General features: G+C 35.6%; 1 protein-coding gene across 2 annotated transcripts in view; it reads right to left on the bottom strand.

The window, feature by feature from the left end:
- SNTG1 (syntrophin gamma 1) overlaps positions 1-24,618 on the bottom strand; it is a 319,348-nt gene that overhangs the window by 152,326 nt on the left and 142,404 nt on the right. For both annotated transcript variants that reach the window (XM_058044990.1, XM_058044982.1), the window contains exon 2: positions 8,666-8,720. In XM_058044990.1, coding sequence (XP_057900973.1) covers positions 8,666-8,692 — 27 coding nt within the window. In that variant the 5' untranslated portion in view covers positions 8,693-8,720. The remainder of the gene's footprint in view (positions 1-8,665; positions 8,721-24,618) is intronic.

The raw sequence follows: 24,618 nt of genomic DNA, 5'->3' as shown, positions 1-24,618 counted from the left end.
TTTTTGACACAGAAACACATACAATGACACCTCCAAAAGAGCCAGATGTGAGTATCAACAGCTACATGAACCCAGTTGTGGGCTATTTTCTGTGAATACAATATTGATTTAACTTTTTTATAGTCCTTTTCAAATGTGGATGCTGAGCTAAGAATAAGAGAAAATAAATCAATGACCAAAACTCCCTGTAGTAACTTAGCTCTGGCTCCATTTCTATATTTTACACTCATAGCTAAAGATCAGGAATTCTGTAGGATTCCTCAATATATAATAAATTATTTTCCAGCAATCAACAGTGCCTTTGTGGTAGCACCTACTTTTACTATCTTTTGGGGCATTATACATGAGAGAGTGAGCACTGAAAAAGTTGGCACATTAAAGTACCATCAGTATTTCACTTCACCTGAAGGTTATGTTGAAAATAGCACTCTTTGTAACATGTCATCAATGGACAAAATTCCTACTGATGATTTTAATATGATATATTTACACACTATTAACATGTATGTATGTATGTGTATATATATATATATAAAATATGAAAAATATTTACATTTTTTAATATGAGAATCCTGCTTACAAACAATCTAAAACCTTTGCCTTACAAGTAATTTATCAGCCTAAGTATTTTCATAGATATAGATATATACAGAGATATATAGATACATATACATATGTATCTCAGATGAAAATTCACATCTAGAAAGTACTGAAAACCTTTGACTCATCAGTGCCAATAATAAAACCTTCACTATCTTCACAGAGGTCAGATTTCAGTCCAACAACTCTAAAAAGGTGGCTTAAGAGGAGATCAAGGAAAGAAAAGTATTTCTCTGAACTTTAAGTGCCAAGGTTGACCTGGCTGAATCTCAGGGTTCTTCTTCAGACAAGAGTTTAAAAGAGGATTTGGAAGATCTTCCCATAATGTGCTCTTACATCCATAGCATGGAGAGAACAAACACAAATATGGAACTGACAGTAGGCCACTGGCAAAAGAGAAGTTTAAATCTCTCTCACAAGGTTTTAAAAGAGGTGGAAAGGTCGAGGACAGTCTTTAAATAGCTCTATATAATGTTCTCCACTGACAAACTGTTCTGTCACTTCTGCTCCATACTCAACACTCAAACTTTGAAAATTGTTTTTCTTGGATACCAGGAGCAAATACATATAACTCAGCCATGACTTTTGAAAGTGGTTTTGACATTGTTTTTATTCTTTTTAATCCAGGTAAGAAGAAGAAAAAAATTAAAAGCTCTATGCATGGAACTCACATTGAGGTCAGTCGAACCTCTGGTCAACATTCATCCTACACCATTTTTCTAATATTAAGGTGCTTTTTTAGGGGTTGTTTTTTGTGAACAGGATAAGACAGAAACTGATTAATGTACACAGACACAATAAATGGATCACAAGAGTTACATTTTCAGTACCACAGAAAAATTCACTCATATCATACATAAAATGTTACAACATTAAAATAAAGAGTAGTCATGTCCTTGGAATTACTCCTTTACACAGTCTCCTCTCTCCCTGAAGTTGTGCATGAAGCAGTAAGTGTCAATGGAAGTTAAACAATGTAGATTGTAAATAATTATGGTCAAACAAAGGGACTAAAACTTAGAAAACATCTGTTTTCTGCAACAAAGTTTGCAATATGGCTTTCCTCCTCCCTGGATAACCAGCAATAGAATAAATTCTTTCTTTCATACACTGGGTGTTGTAACTCTGCCTTAACTGATTGCACGTTTCTGATTTGGTCAATAACCTTATAAAATCTCTAGAGTTTTTCTGCAAAAGTGGAGGGGCTACTTGGTAGGAATTAGAGGCAACCACAACAGGCACAATTAGACATTATAATAAAATTAAAATTCAAGTCAGTTTCTAAATGCATATGAGCTGAGCTTATTCAGCCTGAACGAGCAAATCAAGCTTGGGAACAGCAAAATATTTTGGCCCTTGGTAAGATTGATCACACACACTCAGAGACCTTATTTACATCAGACATTCTAAAACATAATGAACCACTTTACTGTTGTTGGGTTTTATGAAAGCTAGTTTACAATACAGCTCAAAATTAAATCTTCAATTAAACTAGCTCCTTCCCTCTCCAACCTGACAGCTGCATTAACCATGTTAAAGAGAAGCATGTAGCTGAGTTTCATTAGGTAACTTCAAAAGAAGACATTGAGAACAAAGACTGGAATTAAATTGTTTCTTTTTTGTCTTTTTTGTTTCTTTTTTGTTAAAACCTTTCTTGCTGCTCTTACCCACCCCCTCCAAAGCATTCCACAAATTGAGTAAAATAAAGATGCGAGTTCCTGTTCCAGAGCTGGAAATTAGGGAAGACAACCTGTGTATGTACTTTCATGTAAACTGCTGCGCACATCAACATTTTTTATTCATGTGGCCTCAGAAAAATTATTCAGATCAGCTGTATAGCCTATAGCCCTGCCTTCTCTTATATTTTAAGAGCTTAGATGGTGTGCACATGTGTGTATATATGTGCATGAGGTGTGGGAGTGCAGAGCTATGGCTGATACTGGCTTTTGTTCCTGACACCAATTTTTAAGAGATTCCATGTCAGGCTGTGCTAAAATTTTCCCTCCAAGCCTCTCCTGTGTCGCTGGCAGAGAGCTGAGCCCTACTGCTGTCTTACAGTAACAGGACACAAACAGCACACTGGCTGAGCTGCTGGGCCATGCAAGGCATCCCCGTGTGCTCAAACACGTGGTACACTGCATCACCTCACAGCAAACATGCAGAGAGAAGCTGAGTTCAGCTGACAACAGTTTGCTAAGCCAATAAACCTTGACTGAGCATAAATCACCAAGAACATCACCTTACTTATAGAGTTGGGCTCCTGTGCTGCAAAGATGGGAAGAAAACGGAGTGTTTGCAGTTGCACATTTTTATGAAGGAGAGGAGGCGTGTTAAGGAGTGCATATGGAAGCGTTGGAAAGATGTGAAAGGGTTTCCACATGAGAGAAGAGCCTGTGGCTTTCAGCAAAAGCAGTGATGAAGGAAGGTAGTGGTAGCTAAGTAAGAGATGCAGTGAATGTTGCACCCACACAAGGCTGCCTCTGTCTTCTCATTCCACACAGTTTCAAGCTGAGTTAGATAAGAACACTGATGAGACAAGAGCTGATGTCCTGGAAAGTGCTTACAGTTCCTGAACTAATATAATTACAAGAGGGGCTGAAAACTGATCGCCCTTTGCTTCATAACACCAGTCTGTGGTGAACTTTCTGCTTCAGTCACTACCAGAGAGCAGTAGAGGTGGGCAGAGCTCTTAAGGCAGACAGCTTTTCCAGAGAATATGGTCACACTCTGATCATTGTTGGCAACAAGGCAATGAAAAAAGGCCACTTAAAAATTATACCCTGACTTACAGCACATTGCCCACAGAGGCTGTATAAAAGATCCAGCCTAAAGATTCCTTTCCTAAAAGGAATTTAGAAAATTTTACATACCAAAACAAATTGTTAACACATTTGTTAAATTACCTTCACAAACATTTAAGAATTAATTTCAGGGAAAATACACATGAAAACTACAGCTCCTATATTTATTCTAGCAGCAGGGTACCTACAAAACACATAGCAAAATAAATGCTGCAGGAGAAACACCATTAAAGTTAACTGTTGATTTAGAAGTCAACTTCATGCAGAACTTCCAAAATAAATATTTTTTTTAATTTATCTAGCCTATACAAGTCTGTTTGCAGATTTTCTGTTGAATTTTTTTTTTCTCATTTTATGTCTTTGGGGTATTTTTCTTGTCATTATTTTTTCTTGCTTACTTCCTATGTTTTATTCTCAAAGAGAGTTTCTCAGTCTTTCAGGCAATTTTAAATACTTGTAGCTTTCAAGACATGGCTATATCTTGTCCGTTCTGCTACTTTATCTATGTATTTGGCCTACAGTAATAAAACAATTTATTTACCTTTTCTTCTCATAGTTTCATATCAACAGGAAGACTTTAAGAAATATCCCAGAATAGTTTAGTCCATGAACAAGTGGAAGCAAGAAAGAGGGGGAAGAAACCCAACTCAGCACATTTTATATGCAAGGTGACCTGGATTTTTAGTTGCTACTTTGACTGTTATGTCCTAAAAGAAAGTAAGCCTCTGCAATTTGGTTTTAAGCCTTGAAATTTATTTCTACTATCAAGAACATGATAGCAGTAAGGAGAATGAGTTACAAAACTGCCTTAAATGTGTACCTAGCTCTTTCAGATTAATATCTACCCTTTTGGATGCCTATTTGAACTGAGGCTGACCTCTGAATATTTGGAGATATGCCTGTCACTGCTTCATAATCGTAAGTATAATAATAAAAAAGGAAATTGAATCAGAGGTTTAAGGAGGCAATGGCATTGGATTTAAGGAGGTAATAGCAATGGATTCAGGAGGCAGGAATATGTGTCAGAACCATATATGGGATGTTTTTTAAACAGTCCAGCTACACATTCTGTGGAGGTATTCCTGGCTTAAGTGGAAAGCCCTTGTATTGTCAAAAACTGGAATGCAGCCCAGACACACAGGGATGTGTTCAGCTTGTCATTCAGAGCCTCTTCAATCAGATACCAACATTTTCCAATCCAAGGGACAGCAAGTCCATTCCTGCATATGAATTGTACACTCCAGTCTGAAAGAACTGCAGAAAAATTCTGAATTTGGACTTGAACTTATTTTAATTTGATTTATCAGCTATTTGCCAGGTAAGTATTTGCTGTAGTATTCTTTCTAAGTGATATTATTGAAAGAATTAATTCTTATAAAGAAAGTCCTTGTTTCAAACTGTCTGAAATAAAAAATGTAAATTAGACATTTGGAAAAAAATATATATTGACAAAAATATGTACATATATGAGCTTCTTACTAAGCTACGGTACTTTTTCAGAGAGAAAATTTTATTTTTCTGACACTGTAAAATGCCATTTTGAAGTCTGAGTTGCCAGTGAGCTTACTGTGACTATGGAGTTGAACCCAAAAGGTAAGGTAATGTAAAACTGAAGCCTTTTGTGAGAACATGGATGTTTCTTCAAATTTACTCCACCTGTTGCATTCTAACACATATTGTAAACTATGAGTCATTTTCCATCACGTGATTTTGAGGTTAAATCATGAGTTGAAGCTTCATTTTTGAAAAATCCCAGAAACCCACTGTATTGTTATTTAACAGGATTTATAAAAAAAAAAAGGAAAACAGCAGCTTAGTCTGAAATGTGTGAATCAGAAAATGGCATAAAGGTGACTAGAAATAGACCATAGAAGTATATAATGATATTTAGGGAAGAAGTTCACAAGAAAGTTAAAAAAGGCTTAAAATTTAAAACATGCTTTGTTGCAGGAAAGCCCCACCCCAACTAGATGGATGTTGAAATAGAGGTCACTACACCTTTGAATAACAGAACATATCAAATTATAAAGCTTGTGAAGTCTACAAGAACATTTATAGAATTCATAAAGCACAGGACAAACAGTTTACCAATTCAAATGAATCCTTCAAAGAAACAATGGACACTAGTGTGAAAACAAATGAATAGAGTGTAAGCAGGGAAATGAATGGGGTATTTATTAACTTAAATAAGTTTGATGCTATACTGGGGGGAAGGGGGAGGCGGGGGGTAGGAAAGCCAAGCTATTAGAAGTAAAGAATGAGATTTCAAGAAGTTAGAAAGCTGCTAATGAATCTTGTTCATAAAGTACATGGAAAAGATGAACCTAGAAAAGAAATCACAAGGAAAGATGTTCTAATGCATTACAATCATCCCAAGTCTTCAATTTCAACAGAAGGATACTTTCACTGCAGAGGACAGTATTATGTCAGAAACTGAGGTTATCTTCCAAGAGATAGTTTTCAGAATATAGAATAAGGTCAAGTGAGTACAGGAGAGCATTTTTAAGAACCCAATGACTGTGATTTATGCTCCTGTAAAGTTCAAAAAGCTTGGGATAAAGGGTAAAAGAGGAGCTGGATAGTCTTATGGTTTAGAAATTGTTAAAGAGAAGAACCAAAAAAATGGATATATTTGCTGATCAGTGAGGGAAAAGAGCATGGAATACTGAATAATGAAACATGAAATAGTGAAAAAATTCCCCCAAGTAGCAAGCAGAGAAACTACACACAAAAAACAAAAAATCACCTCTTCAGAGAGCAGATAGTTTCCCTTTAAAAATGTGGTTTTGTGTTTAAGATGTCCTCTTTTTGTAGTATCATATGAATTGTCTAGCATGGAAGTTATTTTCCTGCAGACTATAACTACTTTAGATGCCTTGAAAGGCAGCACAGCCTGAAGATAAGATGCTTGGGGGAGAAAATAATCATTAGGATACTAGAAATCACTTTGAGATTGGAAACAAAATCTACCTGTCTACATATCTGTGTTTAACTTCTCATTATAATTATAACCCTGACTGCTCCAATCAGATCTGCTGCAGGAACTTGGGCACAAAGTGCACATGCAGGTACCTATAAGGAGACAAGACCATTTCAGTGTCAAGTCTCAAACCAAATCTCACTAGTAGACACTAAAAGAAATTAGGGATGCATGACAGCATCAGCACTATGAAAGAGCTAAATTTCCTTCAGAGACCTCCAGTGCACTAGAGCAGCAGTTAATTAGAATGAAAAGTCATTTAAGGAAAAAAATTGAGTATGTCATGGACACCATGAAAAACATGCTTTAGCTTCAGTGCATCTATGTGGAAAATTTTGGTTTTGTGCTAATTGAAACCCTGCTCAAGCCATTTACTACCATTACTAAGGATGGAAGCACCAACAAGAATCTGAGCTGCATTCACCAGTTTGGGAGAGTGATCTCAGCTCTTCTGCAGTGTAGTGGCTACAGCACCAGGATATGCAGATGAAAGGAAACAAAAATGGGAAGAGGAAGGTCAGACAGCCAAGATGCTTCACAAAAATTTTTACTGCCGTTATCAAAAACGTCTTAGTAACTCTTCTTTGCAGTCTCCAGATCATGGAGTTTTTTTGGATGGGTGGAATCAAGCTCTCCTTCCCCTGCCTACCATGGAAGGTCTGTAAATCAGCAGATTTTTAAAGAGCTAAATTTGATACCCATGCCCCCATTAGAAACTAGATACAGAATGAGAAACAGATCTGCCAGTGTACTTGCACTGTCAAGGCTAAGACAGGACTCATGCCAAGTTGTCTTTCTGTGGCTGCTCTTGTCATTATGTCTGCTGCACACAGAGTGAAGTTAACAGTCTTCAGAGTTTAAAGAATAACAACATTAAAAAAAACGAAAATAATACTCATCTTCCTCTTTTCCTGAATAAGTGCATTCAAAAAGAAATAACAATAATAATACTAATAATACCAAAATGCCCTAATAACATTCTTTATCTCTTGGGCAGCCATGAAGCACTTAGGAAATGGGAATACATGATCATTGCAGGCTCCTTCCAACTGAAAACACTCTATTTGAAAAGCCAAACCTCAAGTTTAGTAAGAATGTTTTCTTCCAAATAATCTGGGATATACTGCTATAGAACTTACGCCATGCATGCATCTTCTGAGGTATTAAAGCCTGATAAACAACATCCTGGAAACAAACATCACAGTATTCTTTCCCAAAGGCAGGGCTCATTTTAATATTACTTTGTTACCCTACTACTTGCTTCAGAATGCTGTCATAATTTAGTGTTGTTTATTCTGCTTTTTTTCTCTTCTCTCCTAATTTATTCCAACTGATTCTCAAGTCACAATTGGTTATATCTGCAGTTAGCTCTTGATTTTAGTGCTGTTCCAATCCCCTCGCTTCTATTTTTTTCATGGGATCACGGTCACACCTAAAGTTCTAGCCAGTTTTCTTGTTTCCAGTCCTACCTTCCTAAATGGTGTTTGTGGTTTTCAGCGTACAGGTAATTGTCATGATTTTTAAATTATAATAATGCATTAAAATCATTACATAATTTGCTGTAAATGGTTCTCACTGTGTCTCAGTTGCTGAAGTTGTTAAAATCACATTAAAACAATTGTACATAGACAATCACTGAGTAAATAAGATGCCCTTGCTAATGTCTACAAATACATTTTATTTGCTTTCTTTAAGGAAAATTATTATAAACACAGAAAGCATTTTCCTCATCTCTAGCAGAGAGTGACTGAAGTACTTTGCATTGACATTATGAAACCAATTCTAGGCAAAAATTGCTATCTTACCTCACTAAATCTGAATGGATTTTTTTTTTTTTGCATTTTGGTCACCTTCATAGCTTCCCTTCTCCCTACCCACTTTTCTCCTACATTTCTACATTTCCCCCTTGATTCTGCTGAGCAGCACCAGGCAGATTCCTTGTCCCACTGACATTTCTCTTCATGTACAGGCTTTCAGATATAAACAATTTCAAGAAGAGTAAAGCTCACACAAAATGTAGCTGCCTGCACCTACATTGTGCCTAAAGAGGTAAATGGGAACAGACGTGAGGTCTAGAGATGAATACACTTGCGCAAATTCTTTCATCTTCTACTACAAAGTCCATCTGCCACCACGAAATGATCAGCTGAATAACTTATATTTGACTATGTAATTCCTAAAACTTCAGGGGAAGAAAAGGGGGAAAAGAAAAGTATCTTGTATATAAAAAGGATTAAAAGTTCATTGATTTTCATTCTACTATTTGAAAAAAAACTGATCCTACCTCTTCACAGGCGGTCCTGAAATCCATGTGCTATGACACAGCAAGTGATATTTGTCTAAAATGGAGAGAAAGACTTCATTAGAATGAAAAAAGGTATAGGAACACATAAAAGTTATCTGTTTGAGATGAACCACTGCACTTCTCTTTGCTAGGTCCAGTTATAGCCACTGCTTAAAAGGAGAAATGATCAAAGTTGCAACAGGATTAGGAAGATGTTAGAAGTTGTTCCTGTTCTTATAAAGTATGCAACCTGGTTTCATTGAATATAATCAAAGGAATGATTGTGTTCCCAACACCTCCTCCCTCTCACAGGACATTGAAACATACTTGTCTTATTGCAAGTGTAAGTGTCTTTCCTTTTAGGTTTTCCAATTTTTGTTTCTTAAGTAAGAGTATACTCAAAAGTAACAAAAATAGAGGCAATTAAGTGTTGCTCTTCAGAACACACCCTCTTTTAAAAATGCCCTTCTTTCCCTTTTCTCCCCTAATTAAAAGCCATCACTCACCAGTATCTTTTATCTCATATTTTATTAATGTACCTAATCTCTCCACAGAAGCCACTGTCATTCAACAGTGTGCTTACTTTCCAGAAATATTTATGACTTGAAAAACAAATGTTAGAAAAGTCAGGAATACATCTGAGTGCTGGCAAAATGTCACACCAAATCCTGCAATTATTACTTTGCCTGGCCTTTACTTAAAGTGTATCCATAGCACACTTATACATTCATTTATTTATGTGATTAAGCCACTAGAACAGAGTGTTAGCAGAGGCTACCAACAGTGTCCTGATGCTGGGGCTGCAGCAGAAACACTCATGCATCAGTCAGTAACATTTTCATGATACACAAAACAGTCCTGGGCAAAACAGCAGTTTCATTCAATGCCCGGGAAAAAAAAATCCTGTAATAAAATTCTCTCCACCAAGTATTCTATTGCTATTTTGCATTATTAATGTGCTTGCCATTACTTGTATAGGTATAGTACTCAAAGTTCCAACACAAAATTTGCACCCTTAGCCTAACTTTAAAGTAAAATTCAAAATTCCTCACATAGTACAAAAATTTAAACCCCAATAGTTACAATTAAACCTCTTAATAATAGTAAAATATTTTCATTAAGTCTCTTGATTTATTTTGCCAGACTGAGTGCAGTTTTATGGAATAGCACACATATGAGGTTAATGTTCTCTATTTATTGAGCTCTGCCTGGTTCACAGCCTGTTCTCTAGACTAATTTCTAGCAGAGATAGCCTAGATTGGCTAGGTTACAATTCAGAAATTTAAAAATGACCCAACATCATTCCTTCCTTATCACCTTTACACGAGCAGCAAGATCCAATAATGAACTGTATCTGTAATTTTCCTATCAAAAACGCCCATAAAACCAAGGTCACTACTACTGTTTCAAAGATTTTCTCCCTGGTGGGTCAGTCATTGTGTTACAAAGTTTGTTTCCTTGTAATCTTTGCGAACTCTTTTTCCAGCTGAATAAACTTCAGTCAAAAAGAGACTTTACTCACCTTAGCCAAATATTCTGAGGACTTCTTAGCCTTCTGAAACTATAAGAGCATCTTTGAAACATAAACTGAAGTAATGCACAGTGCTCTCCTTTCTTGGGCCCTGGTCATGGCAGGTTACTAATTCCTACTGCAGTCAAAAGTTTATTCTGGTGTTATGTTCTGCTTTTTTAATATAAGTTCTTAAAAGTTTGGGTAACTTTGGTTCCACAGTCAATGACAAAAAGTTTGGGTAACTTTGGTTCCACAGTCAATGACAACTCCATTTTCATTCTCTTTTAGCTGCTCTTTGATCTAAACCTTGTTTAACCCTGTTCATTTCTATAACTCAGTATGATTACTTTTTTTATTATTTTTTTTTAGGTATAATGCATTTATTTACTTAATTCAGAAATATTCGTATTATCACAGAGAAAAAAAGAATTCTTACTAATAAAATACTGTCTAAAATGTAAAGCTGGAGCTACATAATTCTCAACGCAAAAAAAAATTCCTTGCAGAGAGTTTATGTGTTTCTCAGGCAGGCAACATCTCAGTAACTAATCTTTGCAATACAGCTGCCACAGCTTCTGCTCCCCTCTATTTCCTACTGATTCTCATCTGCAGCTGCACAGAGAATGTCAGCCCATTATCAATGTTCTTTTTCCAACTATCAGCAATTTTATAACACTTGATGTTTTACAAACAGCACACAGAAGGTTTGATTACAAAGTGCAGTACCTCATAAATAATCTCAGAAATGTCATTGTTTCCAGCATTTATACCCCAAATAAACACTCTGGATAATTAAATTACAGGAATACATATCATGCATCATGCAGAAATGTTATATCTTATGCTAGTAAAAGCCCCAATGATTACTAATCATCTCCTCCTGTAACACATGAAAAAAAGCAGAAAATATAAACCTAAGTAATTGAAAAAAAACCCTGTAAAATGATAAACTGTGAAATCCATTGCTTACAGAGATCGGTGATAAGCTTCTGGCTAATCCCTGCAACCCCATCTCCAAATCACAGCCACTTTCACCTGAGCAACTTTCTAGCTCTAATAGGAGTTCCTTTCAGCCTAGATAAATTTTTTTTTTTTTGCCCCTCCCCACCATTAGGTTGCTCTGGGACAAACTGTGCTGCAGAATGTGAGAAAGGAGCAGCCTGTGGCTTTGAATTGAGGAGGTGAGGAGGAGACAGCTCCAGGAGAGAACCTGGTTTGCAGGCACAGAGGGAGGCATGAGCAGCACATATCACTCAAAGAGAAACAAAGGCTCCAAAAGCTGTGTGCCTCTCTCCAGAGGGGCTGGGAACCACTGCAATCAAAGATAAATAAACAAGCAAGCTTTGAAAAGTTACCTGCCCTCCTTTTCACTTGCCTTGCAATCTGCATCTCCCCCAAAACTGAGTTATCAGACCTATTTAGCTGACCTCTGCTGATGCACGTAAAAGGAACAGAGTGTGACAGACAGGTTGGGAAGAGACTTTGACACCTCCTTGGCAGAAAAAGCAGTTATTCAATACTGAAGAAACATTACCAAGCAATATTTTTATGGCATTTGTGTTCTAAAGAGAAATCAATGGCTAAAACATAACAGCAAAGATGAGGGCTATGGCAGCCCTCAGAGACAGAGCATCATTTAGGATAATGCACTGAGTGCTTGAGCCATGCTCTGATCTTCTTATAATAAATAAGGTCATATTCCAGTGGTATAATAGATGTAATTTCACAAAGTACTTCGGTGATTGAATATTCCAGTATACAATAATGAAATAAGATAGCAAACAAAAAGAAAATTTCTTGTGTGCACAACATCAAGAAGAGATACTTTGGGAAGTGTAGGAAATACTACAAGCCAAATTAAATACTTCTGATAGTATGAAACAATTCATTCTCAAGGTCACTAGTGCAAAGCAAGAATACAATACTGTATGCATAAATAACAAGTGTATGCAGAAATTATGCATTATCAAATGAAATTTTATTTAGCATATGATATCACTGCATATCACTTGTACAAGTCTTACTTGATGGAGAAAAATCATAAATTCTTATTGTCTGAGAAATGTCTGAACTGCTAATGGGGAAGGAGACTAAAATCCTATTTCAAAGGCAGAAATCACAGATCAGCAACTACTTATGATAATAGTCTACTACTAATGTTTGCCTTTTGGAGTCCTTCTGCCTCTTGCCAAATTCTTGCCAAATTCTTGCCAAATTCTTGCCAAAATATTTTGGGCTCTTCATTGTAAAAATGTCTGAAGAAAACCATATCTATCACTTTTGTATGTGTTAGCAAATTAAAAAACCGTACATTTGTCACTCTGCAAGGCCTTTTTAGCAATCATTAAAACTAAACCCCAAACCTTCTCTATTATAAATAGGGAAAACAGATTTAGACATTATCCTTATATATAGCATAGCTATTACTTTTGCTTTACAGGAAATAAAAATATTTCTGGAAAAAGAGAAGCCTTTCTTCCAATCCAAATTCATTCCACCAGTTTGCCACAAGGTGTTGGGTACTGGAGAATGGTCAGAGGCATGCAAACACCACAGTAAATCAAAGGAAGAGTTGAGTAACTGCAGATTAATAAACTCTCATTCAGTTATTGCTTTCCAGCACAGTTGAATTATATTTTGTTTGACCACTGAGTTACTTATGTTCAGTTAACATAATGATTTTTAGTAATTTACATATTGGATTCATTTGCTAAAAAATTTCTCATTGAGCTGGCAACAGACAGTCTCTAGATTCAAGCACTTCCTCACACCTCCTCATAAAGTTCAATACATGAAAGGGGATCTGTATATCCACTGCACAGAATTATAGTTTTAATAAATTAATGTAAGCAGAAGGATGCTCAAGAGGCTGGAGGACCCTAAGCTGTGTGTACCTCAATCTACCTGATAGTGCAAAGACTGAGATGAACTTTGGAATCAGCAAACCTGTGCAGTTCTTTGGCAGGGAGGAAAATAATTACCTGACAAAGCTTTTTAACAAAATGTTCAGCTTTTAGCAAAGCTCATGCTTCAAAAGAATTGAAGTTGGCAATTAGTAACTAACATGGTTTTTAATGTTTCATTAATTTTACCCTAGTTAAAACAAATATGGCATTTATCTGCCAGTCATAATTTATTATTTTAGTGGCAAGCTTATTTAATATGCAAGCCAAATTAATGATTCACTCTATAAACAACAATTTTTCCATAGTCAGTGATCCAGAAGGCACTATTAACTGAATGAATTTTCTGGGGCTTGTGTTTGTTTATTCAGTGGTGTTTGCATTAACAATTATCTAGTGTCCCCCAGAACAAACACCCACAAAATGGCCTAACGAGTTACCCAGTCTGTTCTGGCTTGGCAAAAGAAAGCTATTGCAAATGGCAAAAAAAAACCAAACAAAAAAACCCACAAAAAATCCCAGAACAACACAACACACAATCTTTCAGAAAGAAAAAAAGCATTAGAGGAGAATAATAATCTCAAAACAATGATATTAAATGCAGTGGGCTGTCACTGCATGTCGTGATGTGAAATGCACCATGGCAAACTGGAGCATGAAAGTTTGGCTCTGGGTCAAAGTCTCGAACGCTGTCAGGAAAAAAAAAAAAAAATCTTTTGCCTGGTTTCTCACTTTTCCAATGTTACCCTTTGGTGATTCAGTAGATGTGTCTAAATACAATTATGTACATGATTTCGAAGAGGATAGTGCACATGTCAGAGCCCAAGCTTGTACTAAATGTCTCCTTATTCTTCATTGCTCTGGAGGCTGCATGAACTGCGACATGATCTAGAAAATGTCTCAGCTTTGCCTAAGTAACAGTGCCTTTTGTCAGAAATAAAGGGAAGTTCTTCTCTATTTGGCACTGCAGTCTGGATTTTCCCTCCATTATCTCTCAACACAAAATTTTCAGATAGAAGACATAATGCACTCCTCTGCCAAGGCAATTGTTTCACACTCAAATGTAAATTTCATGCTCCTGGCAATATGCCTCATGCCAATAATTCAGTGAGCCTTTCCACATTATACTGCATCTTTTGATTTCACTTAAGTTAAAAGAAACAAAAACATTGTATCAGTGTCCTAAAGGAGGTTAGAAAATAAATTGAGAAGTATTTATCTGAGTTTCTTAGATCCTTCATGAACACCTGACAAATATACTTATACCTGCATATATAAGCATGTGACATTTCCAAATTAAATTGCAGTTCTTAATGAAAAAAATCATTCACAGTGATATTTTTAAAATCTGTATATCCTGCTTATGAAAAATTAAAATAATAACATGCAATGAATAATGAAAATTGTAACCAGATTAAATAAAGGACATGATGTCAGACTTATTACAGATTATTGAATTAAAATAATATGAATATGTTTTATTTCCAGTTTATAAGAGTATAAAGAAGCATATATTTCATTTTCTCAATTGACCAAATTTTTTTCCATATACTAAGGAAAATGCAAACCAGGATTTTCCAATAGGTATAACATAATTTCTGCCCATTTGATAAAGTTTGAATCACAAATGCCAGTATGACCTGAGAGAGCTTGAACTAACCAGGTAAGAATAACTGAAATAAATTACAAATCTATTCTCAGAGAAAATCAGAAGTTTCATTAACTTCAATGAAAAACAATAGGAATAAGTAATTTTTAATTGACCCAGGACAAAAAAAAAAAACAAACCAAACTTTGAAATCCCATAACCAATCAATATTTAATTACGACCTTATCTTATTTTCATGGGATTGAAATTAATTGACTAAGGTCAAAACTTTTTGGTCTGTTTTACTAGGTTATAATAAATTCCTACCATTGAAAAGAATATTTCTATTTTTTGTTCACAAAATCAAAAAACTGTCTATTTTACATTACCAACTTATGTATTAGAATGCGATACATTTGTAATGGCACTAGACCTTATCAGTCCTTCCCACTGAGATGCTAACAGAAATCACAGCAGTCCACTTAAACAACAGGCATAATTTACCTTTCCATGCATATTTTCATATTGTTATTTGGAGTTTGCTTTCTATTTAGAAATTGCCTCCATCACCAGTCTTGCAACTGCAGTTTCTTTGCTGAAATAGAATTGGGCTATCAGAGGTAAAAGGTTTGGGGAATATGACTGGAAGCTACCAAAGAAGATGGGCAGAGAGGCAGTTTGAGAACCTATAGAAGAAAACCAAGTCAGTGCAAGCAGGAAAAAAGACAAGAAACCAGGTACTTATTTTTGGTAAACAATCTTTGCAGAGACATTGAATTGAAATTACTACACTCTGGTATCAGATTCACCTAGGTAAAATACCAGAGAACTAAAAAACCCCTGTGCACATTATAAGAGCAACACCACAGATTTCCTATTTAAAGTGGACTAAGGCATCTGTGTGTTGCACTACTGCTAAGACAAACTCTTGTTGTTTACTATGTCAGGTCATTGATCCTTGAATATGGCTGATTTTCTTCACTGCTTTTTCCCCCCCCTTCCTTTCATCTATAAAATATGAATTTACAGATTTCCCATAAATAATCAAGTCAATAACAAAAAAATAAGTCCATAGAAATATTTAAATCAATGTGTTTAACTGACCATTTGACAGATCTAGAATTAAGTCTGAACTGCAACTTAGCTTCTAGTGTCAGGTCCTGTAATCAACAGCAATATTCCTGTCTGAGAATTCCTATTACAACAAGCACCCATGCAATTCCAGTGGTCACCAAGAAAAACTATGCATTTGTTTTGTCACCTCTGGGACAGCATAGCTTTAACAGAGAGAAAAACCAAGGTTTATTGCAGTTGCTGCTACAGTTTTGCCTTATCTGAAAAGTCACTTATAAAGGCTGCCAGTAAACAAAACACTTCCTCAGGTTAAGGTAAAAAACCCAAGCAGACAAACAAACAAAACCACAAACAAACAAAAACCAAAACCAAACAACCCCCCCGAAAACAAACAAACAAACAAACAAACAAACAAAAAAAAAACCAAAAAAAAAAACCAAACAGTAACCTATTTCAAAGAGTTGCCAGTAAAGGAAGGAAGAATGCAATGCAGTGCATGAACCAGGAAATTCTAGCCAATAGAGATATCATGATCATTGCACAGTCTTCAACATTTTCCCTTTTTTTTTTTTTTTTTTTTTTACAGCAGATGCTTCTATATAGAAGAATTCAGTATGTATAGAAAACAAACACCAACAACTTGGCTCAAAATTAATCAAAATAATTAGATCTTCCACTTGAGTTTTTATACAATTCCAGCAAAAGCCTCTTTAACTACTCTGGAATACAGAAAGCAGGAATTTGTAGCAGTGCTGTTGTAATACCATCAAGTCAAGTTTATTTACTGTCAAACTATTCCTGCAGTAGTACATTGTCAAAATATATAAAAAGGGAACTTGAGATATGCAAAATATGCCACATAGGAAAACACAGGACTTAAAGCACTGTATAATTAAATCAAACAAAGCTAAGTAGCCAGTGAGAAATAATTTACAGCTAAGTAGAAAATATCCCTGTGAGAGCAGCACCCCTCACTGAAAATCTTTTTTTATGGAAGAAGATTGAAATAGGATTGTGGAATGGTCATCCCAGCTGTCCACACATCCCTATCTCGCAGGGTGTTAATCCTGCTATATGGCTATCACAGTAAGGCAGAAAAAACCACCAACAACAGTGTGTTCCACTTTTAGAAACAGAGACAAACATACAAAATTCAAACACTGACTAGTGGTAAACTGTGCTGATCCAGGAACACTGAGTTACCACACAATGAAACCTGTGCAGGTGGGTAACTGCAAACAGCATCCCTATTTAATCAGTCACATTGTGGGAATTACTCATTTTGGTTACCACATTTTCTATATAATTAACTACTCTTTAGATTAGATTTCACTTCATGCATTCTTGAGCTCACTAAAAGCCAAGACAGCAAACACTGGAAGTCATAAGGATTTTTCTTTGTAAAATCCTGGACACATTTCTGATGCAAGGTAATTGTAATAAAGGTGGGACTAATATCATTAATTTCTTCTACGATTGTCTTTCATACACCAGTAAATGTAGATGAAAAAAGATAATGAGAATATGCACTGTAGAGTCAAGCAGGCTGGAAAATGCTGAATTCATGATGAAAAGGTTTTACCAGGAGCAAAGTGAATGGGGAAGGGAATCTAAACCTTTGCAGGTTTCAGCAGAAAGGAGCTGGGTACATCAAACTGTAGAAGCTTTTGTTTCCTTGGTAATGTTGAGGGATGAGGAAGAAGAAGACAACCTTCAAGACAGTGGATGTGAAGGTTTGTAGCCACCATAGAAAACTTGATTCTAGGGAAATGCACCCAAAATCAGACCCAAATTCCATAGGCATGATAGCGTTACACCAGGACTTCTGCGTAGAATAAAAAAATTAAGCAATGCCAGCAAATTCATTGTCTCTGCTCTTAAGCTGCTTGTACAGACTCTTACATGGATTTAGTCCACGACAGGTAACTCTCCAAAGCAAAAGGCTCCATGACTCAGGAATTAGTAAAAGGTGACTGTTAATAGGCAGTTTTCTCACAGCCACACTACTGCAGAGGAAAAGAGAGTTAAAAACCATGGATGTAGGCTGTTTTATGCAATTACCTCAATGCCGGAAGCCAGTTTCATTGATAATAATAAACATGACCCAGGAACTTCATATTTTGGAAATTCACAAGAAATGCCAGAATATAACAGCCAGTACATTAGCCCAAATGACAGCTCTAAAGTGTTTACACCGAAGAGTATCAGAAGATACCTCATTATAGGTTACTTTTTATGTGAACTTTTCTTTAAGAGTAGTTTCCAGTGGAAAATTTAGATTGTGAATGTGTAAATGAAACTGAATCATACAGCATACAAAATGAGGTCTTAAATTTGTATACCTTTAATTCAAGAATTTTCCAATGTTTAACCTGTCTGAAAGAGTTTAAATATAAGCCTTGAAATCAAATAGGATTTAAATTTCAAAAATTCCAATTATATCACCAAAATTCACTGGTATGGTAGATGAATATCTATATGGGTGTACTAAACAGTACCAAAGGACTTCACTTCAGACACAGACACTGAAGCAAAGCAGGAGTTTTGCTCTTCCTTTTTACTTTCCAAGTCTTTCAGGCAAGAGACTAGGGCAGAGGACAGACTTCAGGTCACAATTTCTTTATTCACTTTAAAATCTATTTCAGGGAATGGAAAGGTTATAGTTTAAAGACTCCATTCCCTCATCCTGTAGAGGAAGCTATGGGGTTCTTTTCCAGCAGGCATTTTCCCCCAAATTACTGGAAGTAGGAACAAGATTTGAGAGAAAGTGAGAGTGAGACTTGGTTAATTAAAGTAACACAACAACACAGTACCAGTCCAAAAAGACTAATGAAAGAGGAAAGAGCATTAAACAGGAAGAGAAAAACATGACAGAAGACAGAAGAGATAGCCGATAATGAGAACAAGGAAAGAAAAAAGGAGGAGAAAATGGAAACATATTTTAAAACTGATTTCATTTCCCCATTACACATTATTATTTGCTAGGAGAAGTTTTGCTACTTTATTTCATCAATAGTATTCCCTATGCAAATTATGCCTGGTAAGCTGAAGGAAAGTACTTTAGGCATCAAAAAGAACCTAACTTCTTTACATGTTGTTTTCTTTTCTCTCTCTCTCCTTCCTACTAGTTGACTTGGGAAAAAGAGATAGAAACTGGGAAAAAAGAAGTACATGTAAATCTTAGGGATTAGCCAACTATAAGTAAAAATATTGAGGAAAGAGCATCAGAGATGCATTAAGAAATAATTCCCCTGCATTTTCAGTCACATGGCTATGGTAACTGGGCTTTATTTTAGAAATCTTTACACAAGATTACTAGAACTCTCAAAGTTCATTGCTTGTGACATGCCTACTGAAAACAAATTACTTCAACATGCAGTTTTGGGCACCACCTAAATCATAATTGCTTAAAAACATCCTTTATCATTTTAGAAATATTAAAGTGAAAGAGAGATATGGAAAGAGAACAAGCTCTGTAGAGAAGTCCAGTGACACACTGAATTAAAGCAAATTAAGTCAATGTTAGCACTAGACAGTGATGCAGGAAATGAATATGGGTGTTGTGGGGCTGTACAGCAGGTTTGAGGATCTCAGATTGGGCAAACCTGTCACAAAGGAATGATCAAGGCAGGAAGTTCAGCTAAATTAAGATCATGCAGTAGAACGAAATGCTATTTTTAGAATCTGTTGACGACCACACAGCCCAGGGAGAAGACTAGCCTCTTGCTTTCAGGGTAAGTGACAGCAATGCCATCAGGGTAAACTGGAAGGACATACTGAGAGTAAACGGCAGACAAGTTAAATCTGAGACACATACATGACAATGAGAAATGATGCCTTAGCAGCAGCAGTTCTATAAACTTAATTTCAAGGACCCTGCTACTAAAAGAACCCAAAATGTATGTTCTTTTGCCACTTAAATTGTGCCCAAGTAAAAATTGGTCTAAGAAATCCCGGTATCATGCAGTTTTATCTGAGCTTGAAATTTTATCAGGAAAAAAATTGTGAACTATAATAATTAAATTTGAGAGAAAATCTTTTCTGATGATTCTGGCTTCAAAAGTGTTTTCTAATGCTGTCTTGTGATAATTGATCGTATTTTGAAATAATTCTTCATAAAGCATAGCTGGCTGAGCCTGATTTAAAAGTAAGAGAAAACTAAAATGCTAAAGAAGATATTAGAGAGGGTTTCACTCCTTTGGAAATTGTTTCTCTTTTGAAAATTAGGATTTTTTTGTGTGTGTGTTGCTGATATTACCTCTCCTAGCAACAGCACAACTTCCAGGTTGTTGCATTTCTTCATGGTTTAACAGCCATCAAATCCTGCTTAAAACAATGGCTTGCTCCATGAGAAATATTTAATCTTTCTGCTGTTTAAACTAGTCAAGTTACTTTTTTTTATTCTTCTTCTGAATACTAAATGCCTTCTGTAAAAAAGTAGCAGTCTTCAAGCAGCAGTTTTAACAATCATTAAAAGTGAACTTAAAAAATATCATGAGAGTCTGAAAGTACTGCTGTGACAATTTGTAACCCACTACTTGAACATGAGCTTGGTTTGGGAAAGATGATAAGGACTGACAAGCAGTAAATATCCATCAAAGTTCACAGTTATTTTGGAATCCTAAAATATGGTGGAAGAAATTGAAAAAAAGAGAGAACATCTGTTAAAACATGGAAGAAAAAACTTTCGTGATTAGTTTTTATTAGTTCAAAAGAAAAAAACCCCACCCTTAAGATATGCAGTCTTATGGTCTTCTACTCACACCTCCGATTTTTACAAGAGACTGTCGTAGGGGAAAACCAACTGGTAAACAATCTGCTGCCACAATTGCATCATAATGTTTGAGAACACAGTATGTGTGACCTTCTTGATCTCAGTGTACATAAACTTAGTGAAAAAAACTGCTTCCTCCACTTTTTGTTTGTCAAAAACAAACCTATGTGATGGGGTCATGAAGTGGATCATGCCTGTCCCTGCAGGAATTGGGATAATGGCTTCAAATAGCCAAGCTTTTTCATTTTGTGACCATCATTTTAAGCTCAGCTAAAAAAAAACTAAGGGAAGTGTCTCTGTAGTTATGAATAAACTTCAATATTCTCCTGTAAAACCCTCAGAACAGTTATTTATAAATAATAATTATTTATAAATAACTGCCCATCTGGATTTCTTTTTAAAGAATAAACCTTGCAATCCCAATTTATATGACCTGGGATCTAAAGCATATACTTCTAACTTCCCCATTTACTGGGCTTGGCAGCTCCCTTTTTGGATTCTCCCTCCATTCCTGATGCACCTGACTGGTTATGGCAAAGTGAGATGATATGAACACACATATGAACATCTTATTTGAAGAAGGGTTTAATTCAAAGGATTTAGAACACTGTTTGACAATTATTACATTCTGCTACTGAACTCATCTATTAATAAAGAAACACAACATCTAGGAACTTTTCTTCAACAAATTATTTATAATAAACATAAATGGAAGTGCTTCTTAACCACTTGTGAGCGGACTAGTCCTGTTCAAGGCTTGAGAGTAGTGTATAAGATTTTTAAAGAGGACCCTAGCACAGTAGTAAACCCTTCAAAAACGGTTTAAACTTTGTCAATCCAATGAACTTTCTGGCTCTCATTCATAAGAACAGGGCAGGAAGATGAAGCCTGCATTTTCAGACCTTCCTCAACAGAACAGAAACAGAGTTTATGTGATCTGTTAGGTCACCAGATTACATTTACCTAGATAATGTTTTCATCCCACTCCTGTTCAAGTGGGATGAAAACATTTTTTTTTGGGATTGTTCTGTATGGGCATGAATAATAATGTAAAAATATTACAATAATAACAATTTAAAAAGTAATATAGTATCAGTGTACACAGTAGAGTGCCATGTTTGGCAAAAGAACTATCCAATTCTTACAAAGTCTGAATAACAGGCTAAAATTTCCAGACAGAGTTCCACAATTGTGGAATTTTTTTAAGTCTCTTTCATTATATTCGACAACATTCAGCTGCCTTAGAAATTCCTTTGTCCGTAGACTAGTTGCCTGTAAAACTTCAAGATATCAATCTTGCGGTTGCCACTGCAGAAAAACACATTATACTGCCCAGCTTATCAGATCCCCTTCAGTGCCTGTGCGTATCTCTCACCACTCTAGCTAGAAGCCTGCTCTGATATGGCTTTGGAACATCTTGCCCCATTTCCATGGAAGCAGTTGTGGTGTCCCCAGATGTGTTCACCCAACACTGCTTCTGCAGAACAATAAGCCAGGTAAGTTGTGGCTGAACAAAAACACAGGAGAAAAAGAAACAGCTTCTATTTTGAGAGCTTTTTTTTTTACTGTAAAATAGGTCTTGGTGCTTTCTTTTAAGACAAGACTTTAGCAAAGGCCTTGCCTTTCCTTTCCTTTTTCCTTTCCTTTCCTTCCTTTTCTCATTTTTAAAGTTAGGGGAAAATTGCTATCTTGCTGAACTGAGGCTTCACATCTACTAACACTGAAGTTGAATTTTCTTCTAAGTGTAAAAAGATTTAGGGTGCTAGAATCATTTTGGGATTATCTAACTTCCAGAAGCAAGAGATTCAATAAAACTTATTGAATAGTTGGTTTACATTTTTGAACATAAAATAAAGCAACGTTACCAACGCAAAATATAAAGATATCAGATGGCATCTTTGTAGATTAACAAGAAACCTTTGAAATTTAGGTAATCTGAAATAGTCCACATGAACAACATCAAATAAAACCTCTGACATACATTGTTATAATCATTACTGAGAAGTCTCAGGGAGAAAACTTTCATATTTACAAGCCTGCATAGTATAAATCAGTTGATCCTGAACCACAGTGATACAAAAGAATTTTGTATTTTGAAATATAAAATTTAACTTTAAAAATTTGGTTATCTAGAGATGACTTATTATAATTTCCTTTCTTCTGCTGCTGTTTTGTACTTTTCTTTTATCCTTTATTTTAAGGAATATAGATAAGAGAAAAAAAAAAAAAAAAAGGTGAATTCCAGGTCAGAGATATCTTACTAGCCTCTACTGCTGATGTGAGATATTAGCAGTGATTGCAGGAATATTCAGTCTTTTACAAAAGACCACATGCTTCAAAACTAATTCCTTTGGACTTAGTGAAATTTATAATGGGGCATCTCCTTTATGATCTCCTTTGCTTAGCTTCCATTTTCAGCAGAAGCCATTAAAAAAAACAAAAACCAAACCTCCACAACAAGAACAATAACTGAACATAGTACTTGAATTATGTTTTCACCCAATATATGTGGACCACGATGAAGGTGCAATTCATCTGTATGTTAGGTGAAAATGAACTGCATTTTTTGTATGACGTTTGACTTTTAAGTTCCTTGGGGGAAGCAGTCATGAATTTCACTAAATTGCACAGAGCTAAGAATAACGAGAAGCTGATAATTAATAACAAATACATAAAATATCTGCACTCCTTTATCATTTTCACTTCTAATCTTTTGCTTGTGACATCTTACCATCTCCACAGCTCCATTAGTATCCTTATTAGTATTTTAGAATTTTTGTGTCTCCTTATTTTTGTACAAATTATATTAGGCCTCAATTTAAATTTCTGCTGGAGTTCCTCCCAAACTCAATTTCCTTCTATTTATATCTGAAAGTTATGTAAGAAAGCTGGATGTGGCAACTTGGCAAGGCTCAACAGCATCCATTCTTAGATTACAGTGTTAGAAATGTTCTAGTGTATGTACACTTGACTGAAAGAATTTGCTGTAAGACTCTAGCTTCAAGTCCCATGGCTTTCTCCTTTCTAATTTTTAAAGATGAGGTATCATATTTGTAATTTTTTGGAAAATTGCAGGTCATTTAAACTAGTATTCCTAAAGATCTGCCTGAAAATTTTTTTCTTCTCTTAATATTCCAGATAAAATAATCATTTTCCAACAAAAGGTGGTTCAAAACCAGAAAAGAAAATTACACTGGAATAATATTGCAGTCTCTTTCTCAAAGGTTAAAGAAAGAAAAAAATTGACTATATTTAATTTATGTACTTAAAGAGTGATGCAAGTAAACTCGGACCAAATATAAGTGGAATGAATTTTGAAAACTTCCCTGTAAAATGTTGAAAAGTTCTGCAGCAGAAAGGGAGGAAAATCCACAAAAGTTTAAGTGATACATAGTAGTCTGCTTTGTATAATGGAAAATAATGTCTTTCTCAATATGAAGCTCATTTGATGGATTAACTGTGTCCAGGATGAAACCTATTGCTCACAGATTTTTTTTTTAACATGATGTAATTCCTTAAATTAATACACACCTGAGATATATTAATGCTATTTGAATTTAGGCAATTCTCCAAATTCTCAGTTTTCTACAATCTTTTTTTAAAAAGAATGCAAGTAATTCTCAGCAGCTGACCTCCTACTCTGAGAAACCATGCAGAAAACTGACTGTGATTTAAACAATGCAACAGGTTTGAGATATTGTTCTCATGCTTTTTAAGTCAGAAACACAGTGATGTTTCAACCCCACTATACTCTGTATTCTGCAATCCCCCAGGTAGTTCCATTCAGAGACACTGTTCTAAAACATAGAACAAAGGATCTCAGAAATGTGTCCTACTTTGAGATTAAAATTCAGAGGGCCATTAAATTAAAGCATTGACTAATACTCCTTTCTTTCTTTGCTGCCTCTCCTTTCACATTTCATGAAACCATGTCAGGACTAGCCTGCTGAAGCAGAATTAGAATTCCTGGTAGAAGATCTGAACCGTTGAAATGTTAAACAAGTCACCGTATGAGAGATCCACACTTCTGCTCTACAGCAATAAGTAGTACAAGGTCTAACAGTCTCTTCTCAATCCTTGGTGAAAAGAACAATTTATGTC

This window comes from Melospiza georgiana, chromosome 1 (assembly GCF_028018845.1).
Source record: "Melospiza georgiana isolate bMelGeo1 chromosome 1, bMelGeo1.pri, whole genome shotgun sequence".
Lineage (NCBI taxonomy): Eukaryota > Metazoa > Chordata > Aves > Passeriformes > Passerellidae > Melospiza > Melospiza georgiana.
This window is presented reverse-complemented; position numbering and strand designations above follow the sequence as displayed.